The following is a 22,772-nucleotide window of genomic DNA, read 5'->3' on the forward strand; positions in this document are numbered from 1 at the left end:
TGTGGAATCTTAACTTCCTTGTTGGAGGTAAATGTGGATAAGGTAGCAGTTTGGGAGATCATCATATATCAACATCAAACGTCCAAGACTGAACACAAATAAGGACACGAAGCACATGTTTTCATCACAGTTAAGATTTATTTCATTCAACTTTTCACATTACAAATATTTAAAAATTATGCATACTGTTATAAATAGTTGGCTGCAAACAATTAAATAACATTAGATTTTTCTTTTTCGTTTCACTAGCACTTCTACAGACCAACTCCTAGAAATATGGACATATCCGTATTACATAACTTAATTAGAAAGGAAAATACAAAAATAGGAACTTATAAAGTGAAATGACAATAAAAATTAAGGTGATATCTTAAGTAAAAAAATGCTATTAATAAATACAACAACCTTCCCAAACACAGTTAAAAACTATTGAAATCTTGCCATTAAGTAACATCATTAACAGACAAATATTTAAATATTTATTTTCCTTCAGAAAATGTGAACCATATATTGTGGAGCACAATATAGCAATTAGTAAAAACTAGACACTTTAACATATTAAAAGCTTCACCTCAAAAATATAACAAAAATCTGATCAAAATTATAAAAATCAATTATACATTCCAATTAAAAATATACCAATAAACAGCTAAATACATTGTTGACCTAATAATTACAATGCAATCAATCACAGTAGCTTAAAATAAACAAAAAAAATAAGCAAATGAGCACAAAACCTTTAATGTTTTAAAAATAACTTCAATTATTTATATTAGTACAAATAGTTTGATTTCTTTTCTTTTTTACAAACACCAGCATGAAAAGGATTACAATAACAGTAGAAAATGACTGTGAAAAACATATTAACATCTTCTTTTAATTAAATGTCTGCAATTAAAAATGGCATTAAAGAATTACATTGCAAAGAGTCTTTATCTGGAAAAAGGTTCAAAAGAAGTATTGCACATAACAACTTGAAGTTAACTTGCAACATTTACCACATTCAAGTCTTTAAGCTCCCCTTCCTCCAGATAGGTCTATTATAAGATCACCTCGACAGACGGCGGGGATGAGTTCTCAAGTCTTTTTCAACAGTGTTCTAGAAAGGATGCTCAAGGTCATGCACTCCCAAAAATCGATTCAAAGTGAGATTCTGTCTTGTTTCTCGTCTCATATTTATCTCTGTCGTGTGCATCCTGCAGAGGTCTGCGAATGGGGGGGGGGGAAGTGAAGGAGGAAAACACATGTGGGAGGGGGGTCGGGGGGAGGCGGGGGAGGTGAGGTGAGAGTGGGTCTGGGGTGTCCTTAACAACTTAATAGTTGAGAAACATTTGGTGCACACCACAACAATTAATTTTAATAGCTAATTCATGTACTTGTCATTTTCTCTTCTTTTTTTTCGTCATGCATGCTACGGATTACAATAGGTGCTAGTTGGCAAGTTCAAGAATATATTTATATATATATACTTTTTTTTCAAATATTAAAATATCTAAACACCAAACATCCATCCTTTGTGATACGAGGTTCAGCGTTAGTGCATGAACCAAATTTGCATTCTCCTTATAATAAGTTATGCTCCATCTATGGAGAGGAAACCAAGACAGAAGTTACCATTTCCAACTAGTATAGCCATGTTTAGACATTAACATCAATTTTCAAATTACAACTTGTTTAAATTTTTTTTTTCTAGCCATGCTGTTATTGACCAGATTGACTGGAAACATCTAGTGTACGAAAAAGCTAAGACCAAGACAGCAAATACACTTTGGTCTCTCCTCTGCAGATCTGAAGTCGCATCAACACAAGTGCGCACTTAGTTGTAAAGATTCCTCAGCACTGAAATGTATAAAAAGCATAATTGAAAATAATATATATTGAAATCACTCAACTTTTTTTTTTCTTAAAATGAACATTTCCATATATGCAGATCTCTCAGTAACAAAAGTACAAAAGCTACCTTTCACAATGTGAAAAATTGAGGTATTGCAAAAAGGAGTTTCCCCATTTGTGAAAAATGTGCCTAAAATGACTGTTGGAAAAAGAAAAAATATTTAGAAAAGTAGTGCATAATAAATGTTTATATGTGCATGACAAAATAATTTAGCTAGAAAACACTGTACCAAAAATCAGCAGGCCATGTATAAAATAATCTTTTTTTTTCATCTCATTTAACAGCAAATTCTTCACAAAGTGTTTTAACTTCTAAAATGCTCACCCACCACACCCACAAAACTAATGTCCAGGGTGCAAAACTGGTGCGACGACACCACGCCGATATGAGGATTCTCACTAGTGTGTGTGTGTGTGTGTGTGTGTGTGTGTGTGTGTGTGTGTGTAATCAAGTTACTGTTCTAAACTCCCTGACATATTTAAAATGCTCGGCTAGTAGGATGCCACTGAGCGACCTAAAGTGTCGAACAGACGTGAGGATTCGTTTTTTACTTTTGCTGTGCGAATGTGCGCTTGATGTTAGAATTTTCCCGAACATGCAGACCTATTTGAAATAAAAAGAACGTGTGTGTGTGTGTGTGCACCTCCATTTTGAGCTATGGAGAATGTGAGGCCTTATGTGTGTGTGTTTATGTGTGTGTGTCTGCAAGCCCTGTTGTTTTTCCACTGGTGTTCTAATGGGTTTTTGTCTGCACTGTAAAATACATATGTTTACTAATATATAGATATAGATATAGATATAGATATATCTATATCTATATAAATATATAATGTTCAAGGCCAATCTTTGGTTTGCTGGATGTCATCAGGGCTTGACAGTTGGGTAAAACTGGGTCGTGACAGATTTTTGTTGAAAAGGTTCAAATGAAAAAGCCTCTTTTGAGGGAAAAGAAAAAGAAAAACAAGAATAAAACTCTGACAGACATGAGCTACAGTATGACCCACTACCTCACAGCCATCTTTGGTTCCCAAAAGCCACTGGGCACAACCGACTGGACCTGCAATCTAGTTAACTGGAGCAAAACTGCATGTGGGTCACACGAGTGTGTAGTAGTAGAGCACACTGCACAGACTATCTTCATTTATGCTTCAAAAACACTGTATGCTGAGTTGGATTAACTTGGCAGGAGAAAAGGACGGAGGGTTCGCCGAGAGGCCAGATCCCTCCATGAAACAAATGTGCGCTGACGATTTTGAAAAATCTGACATTTTAATTGCTTCTGTTAAAATAAGTGCAGCTGACTGGATGTTGGATGCAAAGTTGATTTCTTTCCATCAAAGACTTGGGAGAATTGCACAAATGGATTTTCAAAACAAAACAAAACAAAAACAAACGGAGGCAGCTGCCGTTTTTTGGCGGTAGCCCGCCCCCATGAAAACTGCAATAAAAGGCGGCCGCTTGACCGGCCTTTCTCGAGGAGTTGCCTTAACCTCAGTCCTGAAAGATCTGTATCCAAGCTCCACTGTGTGCAGACACAGAAAGTGGGTTTTGATCCGCGAATGAGGCCCTACCCTCCGTTAGCCCGCTAGCTTAGCAGCAGAGGCCACAGGCGGACACGAGGAGGGGGAGCGGGGCTGATTTTATCCGTCTCTCCTGTAGCCTCACAACGTCATACATTCCCCCCCGGTACGCCGGATACTGTACGATGCTCTGCTCTGTCCCTAGCACAACCCTGGGTTTGATTACAAAAATAAGGAGGTGATGAAGCGAGTGAGTACAAAACTGTACCAGTCACATCACGCTGCCTGTTGCATCACTTCCCTTTGATTACAGTTCTAAGGAAAAGAGAACAGCAGCAGGTGAAGATGCTTTCTTTCTTTCTTTCATTCTTTCGTTCGTTATTTCTTAACCTGTATTCGGCACATTAGCAGCTGAGATTGAGGTATTAGTTTTTGCATGTCAAAATGGAGATCAAAACCCAAATGTGTGTTGCTAAAATTTTGCTGTGGATTTTCTTTTCTTCTTCAAGTAACTTCAAAATATTTGTATGGACTTGGAAATCATAAAAAGAGAGGTTCAAAAAATGTTAGATCTGGGGAGGGAAAAAGAAAAAAGAAATTCTTTCTGCAGTGGGCCCCTCTCCATTTTTCTTTTTTTTCAAAGTTAATTGAGATTCAGCTTTGGTTAACAACTAAGGGTCTCTGCACTCCTCAAATTGGAAATAAGTGCACTCTTCTTTAGCAACACCTTTTTCAATTCACATTTGCTCTGGAGCCTCTTGTATCAATAGAAAACTTAAATCGCACCTCTCGGAAACAAACAGCCAATGAGACGCTGCTTCAACAGCACACTGGAGACTCGATACAAAACAAAAAGCCACAGCTCTGCTACAGAAGAACCAAATGTCACATGAAGAGTATTTGTTTCGGGACATCTCGTATCAAAATCAAATACATCGTTTAGGAAAAAAACAACAAAAAAAAAAAAAATATGCCAATTGAATAGCAGAGTACCATATCACACCTCAAACTTTCCTATATATGTATTTTTTTTCTGAGAACTAATAAAAATATTTCAAAAAATCAAACGCATAAATAAAACAGATGTTACACATCTTTTTTTCCTTGCTGGACATATTTGGATATAATTCCAGTTTTTCTTTTCTATCTTCAAAATATAGATATATATTAACTTAAAAAAAAGAGAAATGAGAAGAAAAAAAAGGTTTGGTGAAATTAAGAGCGAAAAGGAACCAGCAACAGAAAAGTGCATTTATTTGTACAACGATTTGCGACTCCTGCACTACCTGCCCTCCTGCTCCCCTGTTGCCTCTCCGTCGTCTCGCTCAGTTCCAGCGGAAGGAGATGTGACGGGGACGGTCTCCGCCCTCCTTCACCAGGGGCTTGTGAAACTCCCGTCCGGCGCGCGAGTGGATGGCCGCCCAGCAGTACTCGCAGTAGTACTGCAGGCAGGTGACGTTGGCGCAGAAGAACGGCGCAAACTTCCCGCCGCAGCGAGTTCCCTGGCACTCGTCGCACAGCTGGTCATCCAGCACGTATGGCTTCACTTCCACCTGCAAGCAGACGCGGAAATGATTTCATCAGCCGGTGTTATTATCTTTAACGTCCCCCGCCCCTTCTGTATCCTCAAGTTATTTAATTCCACGTCTCAAGATGTTGTTCAGCATATGCACTCGTAGGAAATGAGACACATGGCTGCCTGGAAGGAAGAAAATCAATCTGAAAACCATTTTATTTGTAAAATGTAACATGTAATATGTTTTGTATTTGGTGCAATAGAACATAGTTTCGAATAGGGCTGTAACGAATGATTATTTTCATTATCGATTGATCTGTCGATTATTTTATTGATTAATCGATTAGTTGTTTGGTCCATAAAATGTCATAAAATGGTGAAAAATGTTGATCGTGTTTCCCCAAACCCCACGATGATGTTTTGTTTTGTCCACACACCAAAGATGTTCAGTTTACTTTCACAGAGGAGCAAAGAAACAAGAAAATATTCACATTTTAGAAGCTGAAATCAGAGAATTTTGGCTTCTCCTACCCATTAAAACTACTTCAACCGATTAATCAATTATCAAAATAGTTGGCGATTAATTTAGTAGTCCATTACTAATCGATTAATCGATTAACTGTTGCAGCACTAGTTTCAAAGTTGTCAGATCTCTGTGCAGTTCACACTTACACAACTCATTGTCTTGTGATTGGGAGTCGTGCAGTAGTTGTGAGTTCATACTACACGACCGGGGGTAACACACTAAAAAATATTTCACCGGGAGAAACCCCCGACTAGTCTTGGAAAAAAAAAACCTTGCAGCTGATTTGCAGATTCCTGAAGGCATTCACAGAATATTTTACACATTTACAAACCGGATTACTCACACACAAATTGAGATATAATTACGCAACTCTCCACAGACACATAAATATTATTAGTGAGAATATTTGCCTAATAGGTGACCATTCAAATGATTCCGAATGATCATCCTGCTCTTCTGCGTCATCATGCTCACAAATTACATTTTCCTTCTTCTTTATCTTACACTGTCCTGTTCGCCGATTGGCTGTAGTTGTCGCTGACTCATCTAGATATTTAGCCTGCTAGAAATCTATTTGGAGACAAGAGCCATTTTCCAGATTTTCATATCTGAAAACAGCTTATTACAAGTCAATATTTCTGCGGTGAAAAAGGCACTGGACAGGTTGCTACAGAGCAGCGGTAGCAACATACTGTAGCCATATGATACAATAGCTTCTAATGTTGCAGCAGTGGTCTTCTGGAAAAATCTGCCATGACGCCAAAAAGTAATCAAACAAATCTCTCCTTGACTTCAGTGCTGTTCTCAACAACCATCCTTCATCGACTCTTTTAAATGAATCTTTGTTCTCCTGTGTCACTAACAACGGCGTCAGTTCCTATTAAGTTTTCCTCTCGTGCGTGCGTGCTCATCCAAACTACCGAGCGCTGCAGATAGGTTAGATAAAAATAAATGAGGATGGAGAGACATTAGATTCTCAAAAGCAATTTGAGAGAAACAGCGTGGGGAGACAAATGAAGAAAGAAGGGGACTGGAAAAAAAACCAACACTGAGCTATTTTCTCTCAGCTCACCCGTTTATCGATTTCTCCATGCTGCAGCTGTACAAAGCGAGCACTGATAGCAGCAATGTAGCTCTGCTGATTAGAGAAGGCGACCCGCCCCGCTCCCTTGGGGTACTTCAGCTCGGGGTCTGTGTCGATGCCTGCGTAGCAAACTCCTCCGTACAGGCGGTCCATGATCATGGCCAGCTCCACTGCACAGGAGAGAGAGAAGGAAAAAAAACACAGAACTAAATGAGTAAAATATTCAGAAAAAAACAAGATTAATGCACAGAGGGGAAAAGACATGAACGCAACAACAATCCTTCTGGCGAAATTGAACAAATTGCGTGTGCACACACAAACAAACTCATAACCATGTAGCCAATGAACACAAACACACTAAGCTGATGAGGGCTGTTTGATGGGGGAAATATGAGGGCGGTGCACCGAGCTCAGCTGATAAAATGGCTGCAATAAATTCCAACAAATTAATTATTTACAGTTTTTTTTCTTAACAGCAGCTTAATATTCAAAATGTGTGGGAATAACCAAAATGTATATGTAAATTTAGACCATAATATTTCGCATAACAGAAGATAAAGAGGAATTTAATATAACACACAGCTCGGCACACCTCGGACAGCTTCCTGTTAGGAGCCGTGTAGGTCAGCCACTTGTTTATTTCTATCCCTCTCGCACATGTAATGTTTATTATGAACACAAGTTGATCAGACAGCAGCTTCTTTGTTAAGTCTTCTGTACAAAAACAGCAACAGAAAAATGTCGGGTACCTGCACGGAGCGGACGAGGGACACCTCCCACAAAGATGGTTTTCCTCGGGTCCAGAGGCTGAGATCCGTCCATCACGAAATCGCTGTCGTTCAGGTTCCACGGGCGGATCTGGACCTGTCACACACACAAAACAGGTTTCAGCTCCGGAAATAAACAGCACTGAAGTGGAGTGAAGGTCATAAGCACAAGTTCAGAGGTGTTAGCAGTGTGTGTGTGTGTGTGTGTGTGTGTGTGTGTGTGTGTGTGTGTGTGTGTGTGTCTGTGTGTGTGTGTGTGTGTGTGTGTGTCTGTGTGTGTGTGTGTGTGTGTGTGTGTGTGTGTGTGTGTGTGTGTGTGTGTGTGTGTGTGTGTGTGTGTGTGTGTGTGTGTGTGTCTGTGTGTGTCTGTGTGTGTGAATGTATTTCCACTGACTGGCTTGTCTTTGATGGTGGGGCTGGACACACAGAGGTACAGCTTGCCATCCTCCTCAATGCAGGCATCGATCAAAGCCTGCACTGAGCTCTCATCCTGGAACAGCAGGAAGGCGTAGCCTACGGGGAAAAACATTTTTTTCATTCATTCTGCTGGGGACCAGAAGAATCATGTTGGATATTTGTGCACTGATTAGTGAGACTGATGTCTGATCACGAAGTTCTGCTGTCACAGAATGATGCCAAAAGCTTTCACAAACAGACAAAACCGCCCAGATACAGTTAACAAACGCCTCAGATAACAGCCAAAACCAGACTGAACAGATGCACAGAAATTGATGACGGCATATAATCTAACAGATCTGCCCCCCCCCCCCCCCCCCCCCCACTTGTCTTGTAATGTTTGGCAGTTACAAGACACGACGAAGAAGCTGTGACAATGCTTTGTTTTTTTTCTCTTCATAATTTTTTGACAATTTCACATACCTTTGGGTGGAAAATAGGATTTGCTCTCAGCTTTGTGGGGCCAGTCCACAAACAGGTGTCCAAAACGCCGGAAACTGGCTGTAATCTCATCTGAAATTAAGCAGACAGACACAAGAAGGGGATTTTTAGGAAAAGTCCCACCCCATATTCAATATTCAATAAAGAGTAAGATACTTGTGTCAAGTTAAATTTGAAGATGTCCTGCAGCGTACATTTCTCTTCCTTTGTTTAAATCGTTAATAACAATGACTTAAATCCCTCTGATTGTCATTTACTTTACCTTCATCTATATCTGGGGGTAGTCCTCCGACAAAGACCTTGCGCGAGTAGCGTTCGACCCGCTCTCCGTTCTGGTGTGGGAAGCAGTGTGGGGATCCGAGGCCCGCAAGACCCTGGTCACCGCGCTCGTCGTCTGGGAAACCGTCCTCCATGGGGAAGAGAGAGGAGTGGCCTAAAAATGAGAGGAGGGAGCGCAGGAGAGGGTTGATTTCCCGAGGAGAGAACTCTAGGAGAGAAGGTAGTGGTGGGGCTGCTGTCGTCAATGTAACACTAGGGGCATTAATGACACCTGTGCAACGGTGATGGGTGCGAGGGGGGAAGAGGCAAAGCGTTTCCTTTCGATTTTTCTTCACCAATATCGCTAATCGTATATATTTGTACGTTTGTAGCATGTGAGGCACATTACACATGATGAGTGAGGCTTTGATACCAGAGTGCAGAGCAACAAAGGAGAAACAAATATTGACATTGCTGTAATGTGGCAAGGAGAAATTTGAATTTGGAAAGTTTCACATGCAAAACAATTGCGAGTGATCGGAAAACAAAAAGTACAAAAAAATTTACATATTATACTAAATACTATTCTTGAATATTAGTTTGTTCACAAGACTCACATATGTGTAACAACTGCACCTTTAGTAGAGAACTGAACCAACACAGTTGTCCTCTCAGTGAGCAGGTCTTAATAGTTTCACAGTGGAGTGTGTGTGCGTGTGTGGAGGTTAAGCCCTCCGAGGCCTGTTCCTGCTCCCAAACAACCCGCTCTGAGCTGCTTTATAAAGATTTATGCAAGGGAGTTAGCCTCAGCTTACAGTGTGTGTGTGTGTGTGTGTGTTTGTTCAGCCATGTATGTAAATCATATTCTACACTTTATGTGCCTCTTTAATTTTCAGCTTAATGTGTGTGTGTGTGTGTGTGTGTGTGTGTGTGTGTGTGTGAAAAATGACTCAAGCAGAATGAGAGAAACAAACCAAAGGATGAAAGATGCAGGAGATAATTTCACGTAATCGTGAAAAGGCTCGACACAATCATGCACACTAACGTCACTGTACAGAAACAGAGAACAGGGCCATTCAAAATTGATATGAGATTATGCACAACAAAACCAGATTCCCTGCAATCAATAGTTGAAAATGACAAAATTAGTCAAAAATATCCAAACAAGTAGACATAATATATATCCATATTATATGTTACCTCGTCTCCTGCTATAATTCCTGGCTGCATCCGGAATAAGGACAAATCAGAAGGAGAGGATAGTTATTGAAGATGTACAATAATACAATATGCCAATAAAAGTGCCAGATGGGTCACAACAGCTGGGCGAGGTTCCATTTCCCACCGGCCCTCAGTTTTATCAATCAGCCATGAATCATAATCAGTATGTGCAACAACAGTCAACATATTGCTTTACTGATACTAGAGTGTAAAGTTTAAGTACAGTTTCTTTGAATAGGGGAATATCTGTGGGACAACATTTCGGTGAATGACACAATCATCATACTACATTTAAATAAAAAAAGGGATGCGATGCTTCTAAATGGACTCTTTGCACCTTGCGCTTTATGCCCCCCCCCCCCCCCGAAAGTGAAAAGAAGAAGAAACCTCCAGTAAAAACATTTTGATGGGTGCTGGCTCAACAAAAGATCACAGAAGGTTTGGAAGGAGAGAAGATCCACGTCTATAAAAGCTCCCGTTAAAGGATTTTTATCAGCCACGGTGACAAATCCAGCACAGGGCTCTTGTGCTTCTGATAAAAACAGAGTTGCCATCTTAAATACCCGTAATCCATTTTAACCAACTCAAGGGATGTATAACAAATAGTTATACCTAGTAATACATAAAATAAAACATACAAAACTAAGTTGCTTCATTCTCAAAAGAGATAAAATGCACAATTAGAAGAAAGAAAAGGACAAAGGAGAGATCAGTGTTACAAAGCTCAGTAAAATGCTAATGACAATAAATATAATAATCCATGTAGCAACAAAAAGGCATCGGGATAAGAAAATGAGACAAGGCAACAGACAGACGAAATTAAATGAAGTAGAAAGATGTTTTCAGAGGAGATTAAAAAAAATGTTATGCTGTGACTTTGCGGATCTGAGCTCCCCGCAGCAGGCCACTCTGAACCCTGGTAACCTTGACAGAAATAGCACAGTAACCTTAACCCTCCCCGCAAAATAAGAAATAGCCACGAGGCTCCTGACTCGAGCAAAAAACAATTCCTAACATACAGCGAACGGAGAGCAAACGACAGAGAAGAAGCTTTTTTTAACAGCCTTGACGTATTTGCATAGTCACTCCAAATTTACGGAAAATATTTATACATCTAAACCTTCTTTCAAATTTTGGTAATGCTATTTTAATGTGCTGAATTTGAGAGACAATGTCCCGTACGTAGGGCATTGCAGAGGAAATGCAAAAACGTGAGGCATGCATTATTCAGGGCCAATCACAAGATCAACAACTCGTAGTGTAAATGACATTGGCTAAACAGTTGTGCAACTTATCCAGTTAATTCAGATTAATTTACAAACTGTGTACCATCGTGCACAACAGGGGGAGATGTACCGGCATTTGAACATGTTAAGGGAAAAAGGAGAAGAGAAAGAAGAAATGAACCCAGGCCTGAGCCCTGAGGCACACCGCAGGTAATCGATAAGATAAGTAAGACAGTCCGCTTCAGTGAAATCTTCGAGCAGCACGAACATCTGCATTTCGAAATTCGGCGAGATTATGAGCAGCCCGGGATAACGGCAGACTCAGCCGCTATAATCCAACAATAACCATAATGAAACTGACAGAAGCAATAACACGGCAGCTGCCATGTCGCGATTGTGTGATTCACTGCGCTTACAGTTAAAGTTCAGTTCTACTAAAAGCCTGAACACAAAGCATCTATGGAGGCGAGCGGTTACCGTCAAAGCCTCCACTGCCCAAGGATGGCGGCATCAAGAAGCGAGAGAGGGCCAGGCTCACACACGTGCACGACCCAAAAGTTTGATTGAACACCACAGCATCTGACTATCAAGACTGAGGAAAGCCATTGGTCAGCAGGAGGGTGGGAACAATGGCTTTTCCTTTACAAGGTCTTACAAACCACGACAACACATTGAGGTGCAACTTTTCCAGCCAGGAGCTATCAAAGCAGACATTTTATTTTCTTTAATTAATGCAGAGATCCAACTCTATTTTTTTTTTTTTTTTTAATGTCTATCACCCATCCAACAGGTCCTTCCAGTCACAATGTGGTGTACACAGGAAGACATTCTTTCTTACGAACTCTTCCTTCTTTTCTTTTTTCTTTGCACAGGGCTGAGGTGAAATGCATTAAAATGCGGACACTGGAGAGACTAAAGCATCGACCCTGCTAAAAGTGTAAGAACATGGAGGGGATGAAGAACTGGCCAGTACACACAAGCAATAATCCTCGGCTCTCTCGGTGGACTCTCCAGCCCAGATGGACATTAACTCTGGAGGGGGAGGTCAAACCGAGAGAGAGAGAGAGAGAGGACGGACAGAAAGAGACAGGAAAGCAGATTGAAAGGGAGCAGAGGGTGCTATAAAAAGACGTGTGTGTGTGTGTGTGTGTGTGTGTGTGTGTGTGTGTGTGTGTGTGTGTGTGTGTGTGTGTGTGTGTGTGCGCGCTTGAGAGAGAGAAAATAGATTGGAAGAGATGAAGAAACAAGCTGATAAAAAGCTATGTGGGGGTGAGAGAAAATGAGAGTGAGCGAGAGAGATCAAGGGAATGGGGAACAATCTGTGAATGCTTATATATGAGAGAGAGAGAGAGAGAGAGAGAGAGAGAGAGAGAGAGAGAGAGAGAGAGAGAGAGAGAGAGAGAGAGAGACAGAGAGAGAGAGAGAGAGAGAGAGAGAGACAGAGAGATGGTGTGCAACCCTCTATCCGAGGGCACCATCTGTTTCAGGGCCTGATGACAGCTCCCGACCATGTGATCTCACCATGTGACCCAGCCAATCTTGTGAAGAAACTACCCGGCCTCTCCTGTTTTACATCCTGACCCCAAGACCAGAAGGCAAGAGCTACAACAACACAATTACACAACGATAAAGGGGATGAGATTGGGCAAGGGCACGGCAGAGGTGGCTGAACATTAAACTTGCCGTTGTGGAAACCGCAGCGCATGTGTCCAAGGGGATTAACCAAATTGTTTTTTCAACCATTTTAGAGAGGCAGAGTTATTTGTATGCAATTTTAAAAAGTATTATTTTATTTAGTGCGACATGACCGTATGAGGAAACGCTACCGGGGCTCAAAGAGTCAGTGCTCATAAAAATTTACATCGTCATATTTTTCAGAAACGTTGGCAAAAGTACATAACAATAGACAAAAGACCTTCCGAGCCCATTGGTCTAAGATGCAGACCACCATGAACGCAACATCCCTGGTATGAATCATCATCACCATCCCCACAATATTTCTTGTCAGCATGTTTCTAACAAATGAAAGTAAATGTCTCCCAAAAATATATAAAATATATAAACAGAAACTACCATTTCAAAGAATAAGACATAATTCGGGGGACAAGAAGGTTTCGGAGCACATACGGTGAGTCCCATCCTGAGGCCATTCTTCTTTCTTGTTCAAAAATCCGGCTACTTATTTCCTGGCATCAAAAATCTCCACATCCTCTCCCCCAACTACTCATCCTCTCTCATTCCTCTCTTCATCCGTGTATTTGTTTAAGGGACAAGCAATATCTACAGTCAAATGAAAGGGGGGAGATCTGAAAACAGATCTTACAAAACGGAGTGAGAGGTCATCACTGAAGATTCTTGTCGGGTTAAAGCTACTTTTAAATCGGGAGAGTGTGGACGCTGCAATTTTATTTTGTAATGACATTCCCGAAGCGAAGGGACAGTGAGGATTTTTCAAAGGCAGACAGGGATTCCAAAGTCACCAGACACAGAAGTCAAGAATTATTTATGGTTTCATTACTGCTTGACATTTAATCAAATTATGTTTAAAAGGATTTCTATTCATTCTAAGTGGAATTTGTCAAAGTTATCATCTATTAAAATGTTGCACACACACACACTCTTTAATGATTTATGATTTTAACTGTCTCATTTGTAATGTTAGCGGAGCCTCAAAAGCTGAGTCGGTCTCCATACATACCATTGAGGGGCAGAGGGTTGTCCGCTCCTGGGTGGGGGAACCCTAGACGACCTGCACAGGGAGACACAGAGCACAGATGTTAAACATGATGGGACATGGAGGGAGAAGTTTTTGGAACCAATTAATTAAAGTTGTTGAGGTCCTTTTTACGAATGGAGTGAGCAACTTTGAATCCTTATTATAATCTGTTTCAGTTTGGGAGCGTTTGTATTTTGTTGACTCCGTCACTTCCAGAAAATATCCAGAACGTGTTTTGAACACTCTGTTCGTCCATTTTTATATTTAACAGAAACCTATCTGTGATGAAACGAATCACAAGACAGCAACCACATTGATCCAACACAAACGGTGTGAAGCAAAGTAGAAACACCAACAATATGAATTGAGCTTAAGTTCTTTTTTGACCTTGACAACTCCGATGGACTTTGTTGACGGGCACTCTCTCAGTGCGTCCTACTTCACAAGGTAGGACGCACAATGAGTGCATACCTCCACCAAGGCTAACGCCCTATCTCGCCTTGTTGAAGGGAGAGAGAAAAAAATTCCTGGATCCGCCCGTTTATCCGGATCTGCTCCAAAAACGTGATGGCTTCTTCCTCGGGTCATGCCCCAACCCAGTGCAAAATGTCATGACAATAAGTTCAGTATAGCCAGACAGACAGAGAACTGGCAACGAAACCATCACCTCCTTTAGCGGAGGTTAAAAAGAAGCACGGCCTTTAAGTTTTAAATAGCTGGCTTATACAGACGCGTGTAGCAAAAGGGGAAAGTTAAAGAATAGGCTTTAGCTGTGGTGGCTGGCTACATGCACAAGAGTATACGGTGTAATTTCCACTTCAATCTCATTAGAGACGACATCTGTGGAACACCAACAATCTCTCTCCCTCTCATCGACCTCCATTTCCCTGACTGCGCCTCTCTCTCTCCTCGTTTGAGCCTAATATCATACATTTTACATTGAGCCAAACACACACACACACACAGACACACACACAAAGAGACACACAAATATCCGCACCCACACAAATACATGTTATGATGCCAAACAAGCTTCGAAAGTTACGCAACGCCCCGCTTGCTGCAGAGGGATAATGAGATGAAAGAGCTGAAATAGTACAACCATTGTTGTACGGGCACGGACCGCCCTGTGATTGGTGCATTCCAGTGCCTCGGTCACATGGAAATGTGCTGGCCCCTCCCCCACACCTTGTCTATTGAGCACCACAGTAGAGTCGGTGGATGTGCTGCATAATACAGAAGAACTGGGACTCGCAGAGCACAGAAAACCAGGGCGGGCCACCCGTGGCTACTATACTATACCGCAGATTTCCATACATTAAGACACATTCATCGCAGTGAGGCCATCCGAAATACAATTCCCCCAATTCACTCCATCTGTGTGACGTCCATAACACATAAGCTCATTTCCTACGGGGGTGCACTGCAGAATTCACCCCTTTATCTCCCTCTGTAATTTCGTTAATTCATATGTGCTGATCACCCAAAATCAAAGTCCATTGGAACAGAGGACAACACACTCTGGGCTTTCGAGACGCCTTTAACAGCGTCCAGGCACATATAAGAACACACCACACCCCTGTGTGTGTCTGCAGGGTTGTGTGTGGCCGCTTGATGAACCCTATTTGTATGCTGCTGGCTGCATACATGTACAGTAGCAGTTAAAGCACATGCATGCACAAGCACACACTGCGGCGTGTGTGTGTGTGTGTGTTTGTATGTATGTGTGTGTTTGTGTGTGTGTGTGTGTGGTGGCTGAACAGAGGGATCCTTTCTGTCAGTCAGGACAATGCTGGAAGAGATTCAAAGCCACTTCTACTGTAGACATTTTGTCTCGCCCGTTCCCTTTGCTTCATCGCTCACACTTTGTTCAGTGTGTTCCGCTGGAAGGAGAAATTTGCGCTCGCTAACGTGCATCTAAACGTGCTTTGTGAGTGTGTGTGTGTGTGTGTGTTTATTCAAGCTGTCCGTGTTTATTACATTTGTGTGTGCGTGCATGTAACGTATGTGTGAGTGTGGGTGACAGAGAGAAGGATAGAGCAAGAGTCAGTTGGCCTGGAGAAGATAGTGCTCAAAGTAAATGTGGTGTAATTATGTCTTTCTTTTTTACTTCGCTGTGAGGGGAAAGAGAAGAACTCACTGAAGTCACCGCTACACTACATTGCCAAGCCTGGACTATAATTATGAAAAACAAGTAATAAATAGTATATTTTGGAGCACGCCAAGGGCTACAGGACAAAAAGGAATCTGGGAAGGGATCAGGCGTGATGCATCATGTGAACGCAGTAAAGAATGAGGTACTGTACGAGCAGAGATCTGAAGAGGAAGAAGGATGGAGGAAAAAGCAGGTCAAACAAGAGGAGTGATAGGAAAGACAAACATGCCGTGATAGAATATAAAGTATTGGTTGAATTATAGAAGGAAATGTTGGAAAAAATATCATGATGATTCACAGAGATGTCTGTCTTTTTACTCAAGCTCGTGGTTCTCAATTGAAAAGACTTGTTTTGTCTTCTGGTGCCAAGCTCGAGATCTAACAGTTGCTGGAATTTGTGCCAGCACAGTCAGAGCTAGGAAACAAAAAAAACGCGTTAACTTCATTTTTCCTCTCTTAATATTGAGGGAACATTTACTAACGTTTGACAGCAGAACATTAGATCACAGCTGGATGTGGCTGAGCCCGGAGGGGGTGAGGCCGAAATAACGATAGTAAAGTGTCTGGATTTCTGACTTTTTACTCTACATGTTATTCTGGTGCTGAAACTGGTGTGTGTGTGTTTTACATGGATACATCTTTTTTTGTGAAACATATGCATGCGATATCATTTAACAGGTAATAATTAACTAAAATGTTTTAGGGGGCCATTTTAAAACTTTCATACTGAGGTTTGAGTTCACACAGAAACACAAGATAATCACATTCTGGTGCCAAGCCCCGCGGATAGATTGTGACAAGCCATCTTGCGTATTGGTGGTTACAGGATTAGGAGGGGAAACTAATAAGAAATATGGCTGACATCTTGAACTAGTCTGTGGCCAATCAAGCTCCGACACCCCACCCTTGAGAAATCAAATGTGTTTCCTTTCAAAGCAATGATCATTACCAGAACGACTCCTACGAGCTACACCCTCTCCACCAGTCACCCATACTTCGTGTCACCTAAGTGGCGTTTCTCTTTAATTAGTGTGAACACGGCAGCTACCTGCTCAATTCAGTAACCCATTTTTGGGTTTACCATTGACCCGTGTTGCCCAACACCATTCGGCCAATAACTGATACTGGCTAATCAATAATTCATTTTCAACTGGATGATTTTCTTCGTTAGACTTGTCAAGCACATACACTCACTATTTATGGTTTCATTCCGTAGAAACAAACATTAGTAATCATCAACTCCGTATAGAGTTTCAAAGACCGTGAATAAAGGATTTTATATTCACCTAGAAATTAAAGAAACTAATCGATTTTGAAGGTTGTAGGCTACATCAGTTTATAAGCTCTGTTTGCAAACGCACCAGATGCTTCCTTATTATTATTTTATCGAAAATATGTTCAACAACCACAACGTCACACTACAGATAACAGAAATGTGTATTTCTGTATATGAAAGCTGTGCCAAACTTTTTTTTTTGGGGGGGGGGGGGCAGTCATTGTGTTTGGGGAAAAAAAAAACTTAGCATCCATCAAAATGTGAGGCTCAGCATCTGTTATCATTAGAAACTAATGATGGCCAACAACTTCAGTAAAGATGGATGAGATTCCTTCCATCTCTCACATAAATCTCCTCTAAAACACAAAGCCTGAGCATCCGTCAGCCCTGTATTCTTTCAGCATTTCCCCTGAAAAGTCACACTTGTCGCACCACGTTCAGGCAAACTCACAGTTTACTTACAAGTGAGAAAAACATTTTTTGTTTGTGAGAGTGAATTCAAACAGAGGAAGGAAAGTAGCGGAGGGAGGAGGACAGATGTGTGAGCTAAGTGCTGCACAGCCTGACCTTTCTAATTATTGTTGACCACAACACCAGAAGAAGACACAACTTCTCCACGTGTGGAGCAAGCAAAGTTTCTCTGCTAAAAACTGAGGTGTGTGACTAAGAGCGAATGCGGAGCTTTTACCAGCTTGTATTTAAGTGCAACGCTCCTACGAGATCCAAAGAGATGCAATTGTGACAGACATCTTTATCTTTAACATTTATGTCATTTTAATATAGTTTATATTTTTCTGTCATACTGTTTAAGGCTTTATCATTATTTTGGAGCTTATATTTAATTTAAAGAAGTTGACACATAGCAACCCAACGTGATGTCAACTATCGGTTTGTGAGCTTCCGCTTTGAAGCCTCGAGTTTAATATTTGACCGGTGCCGTCTTGGTTTTTTGAAAAAATAAGTAAGTGTCCAAGTATAGATATGTGTTTGGATCATCCGTGATTGAAATCAATGTTTTGTTTTGTTTTTTACCATGGTGCATCATGATGTCAGAGTCTAATAACTACGTCTCTGGTTTCAACGGTATGTAAAACTACTTTAGTGTTTCATGTTGCCGACGTATTCACCTTTCAGAGTGTCCTGCTCGGCCCTCATGATGTCAATCAGGGAGCTCTCCAGAGTGTTCATGTTGAAGCTGTCAAACGACCTGGTGCGTTCCTAAAGAGAGGAGGGAAAGAAGAGGAACACCTTTTAATTTTCTATACTTCATTTAAATGTGGTTTTTTTCTTACATTTTTTAAATAATTCATGGTAGGCAACAGCACATTCCCCCTTTCCACATGTTTGTGTTGACGATCTTACTAATAAAAGACGACAGTAAGACGACACGACAGACGACCAAAACAGTAGCCGAGCCGATTCTTGAGCAAAAGGTTTTTGTCACCTTGAACGAGGGCAATCCTGGCATTCCACACATGCTGCGAATGTTTGTATGCACACAAACATGTGTAAACACACACAGACACACACACACACACACACACACACACACACACACACACTTCTTCTATGTGTATACACAAAATATGCGCATACACCAACAACATGTGCCTTTACCAAAACACCCTTGCACATACTCCAAGTGCCATGCTGATAAGGCTTCTGGCTTGACTCCACCTCAAATAAACAACAAAAAAAAACTGAAAACCTCTTCTGGTTTTTCCTTTTGTCCTAAATAACCAGTTTAGACAGACACAATGATGCCGAAATTTGTCCCTTTATTGTTTACACCTACCACCTGCTACAGGGCTGGGAAACACAGTGAAACACACATTTATGACTAAAAATACATGTGCGAACTGTTAAATGTATTTAGGAGCATGTGTGAAGAAAAAGTATGCTGAACCATTGCTGTCCACAGATTCAGCCTGCAGTGCAGCGATTTGATCCCAGTCCTGCTATGGACAAATGGCTGAGCTCAAAATGGACCAGATGACCCGTTTACAAGAAGCAGCTGCTGGACCAGTGAGATCCTGTGTCCGAGCAGACTTTTTAGTGTCAGGAACAACTTTAAATTATCATGGAGGCGTCCAAATATTATTATTATAAATAATTTTCATTAAAGTTCTTTATGTTCTCCCGACTTTTTCAACTCGTGCTCGAGGGGAACAAGTCAGCATCAAGCCCTGTGCTAAATGTCATGTGTCTTTCTGTCTCATCCCTTCCTCTGTCTCTTCCCCATTAGTTTTCTAGTCATTCTCCAATGTGTGCCACCTCAAAAGCGGAAATGCATTTATTTTAGTTTTAGTTGTCTATTCCACATTCCTGTGACAGATCTCACATCAGACAGAGCTAATGACTCTTCTGGCTTAAAAATGTAACCATGGTTAGTATGTGATTTTTTTTCTTAACTCTCTGATCTCAACTGAATTAAACTTTAATTAAACTTTTTCGGCATCATATATTTTGTCTAGATCATTTCAAAATATAGATTTAGATCATGGCATGTCCCGATGTCTACCGAGCAGCATTCTTGAAATTGCATCCATCTCAAGCAGACAGAAAGTGAAAAGGGACGGCTGTGAGCTGCGGCTCCCAAGTTAAAACGTTGACGCTACACAAGAGGAATAAAGCATGACAGTGAGCAAAAACCTGCCAATTAAAGTAAGGTGTGAGGAGTAAAACCCAAATCTACAATCACGACAGAAAGTCAGGATCAAATGTGAAGCTTTGTGTCGAATGAATAAGTCTGATAAAACTCCCTGACGCCAAACAGTGCGTGATCACTTCTGACTGATAATGGACAAGCCTTGCACAAAGGAGAGTTACCGTATCTGTCAACCTGTAAGTAACCTGTTTGGAATCGGTAGAGTCAGTCACTCCTTTTATGCACTTGCTTTGTCTTTGCAACAAATGCATCTAGGCCTAACCTCTAGTGTTTATCCAACAAGCAGGTCAGGTCACACCCTCGCAACAACCTTTAGGCCAGAGTCTGAGGAGACCAGTCTAAAATCAAAACCACCTGGGGAAAACAAAAAGGCTCATATAATACGTTACACCACGGAACATGGGGTCAAACGCTGCAGGGATCAGTAAAACAGACCCGTCAGTGAGTCATGTGACCGATGCCGTGCCAGGCATCGAACTCAGTGTGGTGTCTACAGTTCAATAGCTTCTTTTGCTATCTCATCTGCCAGAGAATGTGGTTGGATGTCCGGTACACTTGCTGCCAAAACAGCCAAACTTCCCAGCTGCAGCCCCCAATTTTTTAATTTTTTTTTACCAGCACTAAAGTAGATTTCCCACACTGAAAGGAACATACTAGGACAGTGATGGCATGGTCCAAGAACACACCCAGTGATCACTCTCCCTCAAAACAAATATCAACACAGGGATAATACGCCAGAGCGCGTCTACTATTTTCTCATATCCGCCTCAGTATCTTATGTGGGCTTAGGCCGTTGCTCCAGGTCAAATAAACCAAACATTTGAGCAGAAAGGAGTGAGGGACAGGTAACGGAGGCAGGTATACCGCACTAGAGTACAATCACGCCAAAGGCGAGCACAGAAAAACGTAATCAAAATCAAATGCACACAGGAAAGTCGTGAAGCAAATTGCGGTATTCCTAGTATCTGCTGCATTTCTACAGTTTGTGTTGTCAGTTTATGCACTCTGTAAGGTTTGATTTTGGCTGATGTAGTATTGCAGGATAATCCTATTATGTGTTTTTTCTGGAGAATGAGAATTCATTTTGTGGTTGGGTTGGACCGAGCATGGCGAGCTCGAGGCCTAGCCGGTGCTCTGCAGTTGCTAAGCATTAGCCTGCAGAGTTGCACACGGTGATTAATCATCAGACTTGAGCATCTCACTCACTCACTCTCTCTCTCTCTCTCTCTCTCTCTCTCTCTCTCTCTCTCTCTCTCTCTCTCTCTCTCTCTCTCTCTCTCTCTCTCTCTCTCTCTCTCTCTCTCTCTCTCTCTCTCTCTCTCTCTCTCTCTCTCTCTCTCTCTCTCTCTCTCTCTCTCTCTCTCTCTCTCTCTCTCTCTCTCTCTCTCTCTCTCTCTCTCTCTCTCTCTCTCTCTCTCTCTCTCTCTCTCTCTCTCACTCACTCACTCACTCACTCACTCACTCACTCACTCACTCACTCACTCACTCACTCACTCACTCACTCACTCACTCACTCACTCACTCACTCACTCACTCACTCACTCACTCACTCAACTGGCCAGCTGACCAGCAAAGCACTCATCCCCGACAGATTGCGGGGCGTGTACAAATGCACACACACTCTCTCACACACTCTCTCACACACTCTCTCACACTCTCTCTCTCTCTCTCTCTCTCACACACACACACACACACACACACACACACACACACACACACACACACACACACACACACACACACACACACACACACACACACACACACACACACACACACACACACACACACACACACACACACACACACACACACACACACACACACACACACACACACACACACAAACACAAACACAAACACACACACACACACACACAAACACACTGTCATGGTCACTTGTCACATACAGAGACACAGATTAGCTACAACCAAGACGGACACAATTTACAGGGTAGTCCATGTTAATGTGTATCTGTGGACCCTTGCCCACATTAACCCAAGGTCATTGGTATAAATATAGAAAAAAAACATGGCATGACGCACAACATTATACACAGGCAGCAGTGAAATGTAGCCCAGTGTACCTAGATGAACAGAAACATAAGCACAGTACCAGCCTGGTTAAAGCTAAAATGATCGAAAAGGTGAAACAAATGCCCATTTACTGTGACTGTGAACGGAAAAAGTCCCGTCGCCATTTTTTAATAGTTGACCCGGATTCAACAAATGTACACTGAACTGATCTGAGTGTGCCTGGATTACGCAAATACAAATGCATCATGAATTAAAAATCATAATTTTAAAAAGGCAGCATATACTCAGTGGATAAGAGAAGTAAGAAAAAGGCTTAAGATTATGTTCTTTATCATTTTCTCAATTAGTCATTTGGAATAACAGATACTTCCGTCCAAGCTCCAGGAATCTTAAGTTTGTTTCTTTCTATAAAAGTAGAAACAATACGGAACATTTTAAAGCTACATTTGTTATCTCTAAAAAAAAAAAATTAAAAAAAAAAATTAAAAGTAACAAAACAGATTAATAACAAGTTGGGTACTTCAGACAGATTTTAATCTGAGGCACCATAAAACAGAGAGGACAACCTCCAACAGATTTTGATGACAGGTAGTGAAGCAAAGCATGATTAAATAGAGCATACTGTAGGTGATTAACTCCAACATTAATCTTCCATGTCACCTGCCTGTTAATGAAAAATGGAAGCCGAGCGAGGGTGAAAGTGAGGTGGAAGCAGCGGGATAAAGGACGTGAGAATATCGGAGGTTTTCCGAGGAGTGGATTATTTCGACATCGATCCAACATTCACGAGACGGGAAAGCGCCTCATTCTTGTGCCTTCTAATCACCGTCCTGAGTCAACGGGGAGAGAGGAAGCCCCCAAGGCAAAGTGAGAAAAGGAAGAAAAAAAACAGAACGGAGAAGAAAAGAAACGAGGGCAGGAAAGGGAAGCAGGTTGAGCTTTTGATGCTTGTGATAGTGTTTCTTCCTGGTCTAAGTATTTCAAAGGCCTGCTATGACATTAAATACCCCC

The 22,772-nt window shown here is 41.4% G+C and overlaps 1 protein-coding gene across 2 annotated transcripts in view; it reads right to left on the reverse strand.

The window, feature by feature from the left end:
- Nucleotides 1–118: 118 nt before the first annotated feature.
- Nucleotides 119–22,772, reverse strand: part of cpeb4b (cytoplasmic polyadenylation element binding protein 4b) — a 30,424-nt gene continuing 7,770 nt past the window's right edge. The window contains exons 3-11 of one of the 2 annotated variants that reach the window (XM_035624904.2): nt 18,184–18,274; nt 13,608–13,658; nt 9,663–9,686; nt 8,467–8,637; nt 8,187–8,276; nt 7,702–7,820; nt 7,290–7,404; nt 6,529–6,710; nt 119–4,967 (exon numbers count right to left, since the gene is read on the reverse strand). In XM_035624904.2, the coding sequence (XP_035480797.2) occupies nt 4,740–4,967; nt 6,529–6,710; nt 7,290–7,404; nt 7,702–7,820; nt 8,187–8,276; nt 8,467–8,637; nt 9,663–9,686; nt 13,608–13,658; nt 18,184–18,274 (1,071 nt within the window). In that variant the 3' untranslated portion in view covers nt 119–4,739. The remainder of the gene's footprint in view (nt 4,968–6,528; nt 6,711–7,289; nt 7,405–7,701; nt 7,821–8,186; nt 8,277–8,466; nt 8,638–9,662; nt 9,687–13,607; nt 13,659–18,183; nt 18,275–22,772) is intronic. The other variant, XM_047327377.1, reaches the window with a different exon arrangement.

Source organism: Scophthalmus maximus, chromosome 2 (genome assembly GCF_022379125.1).
Source record: "Scophthalmus maximus strain ysfricsl-2021 chromosome 2, ASM2237912v1, whole genome shotgun sequence".
Classification (NCBI taxonomy): Eukaryota; Metazoa; Chordata; class Actinopteri; order Pleuronectiformes; family Scophthalmidae; genus Scophthalmus; species Scophthalmus maximus.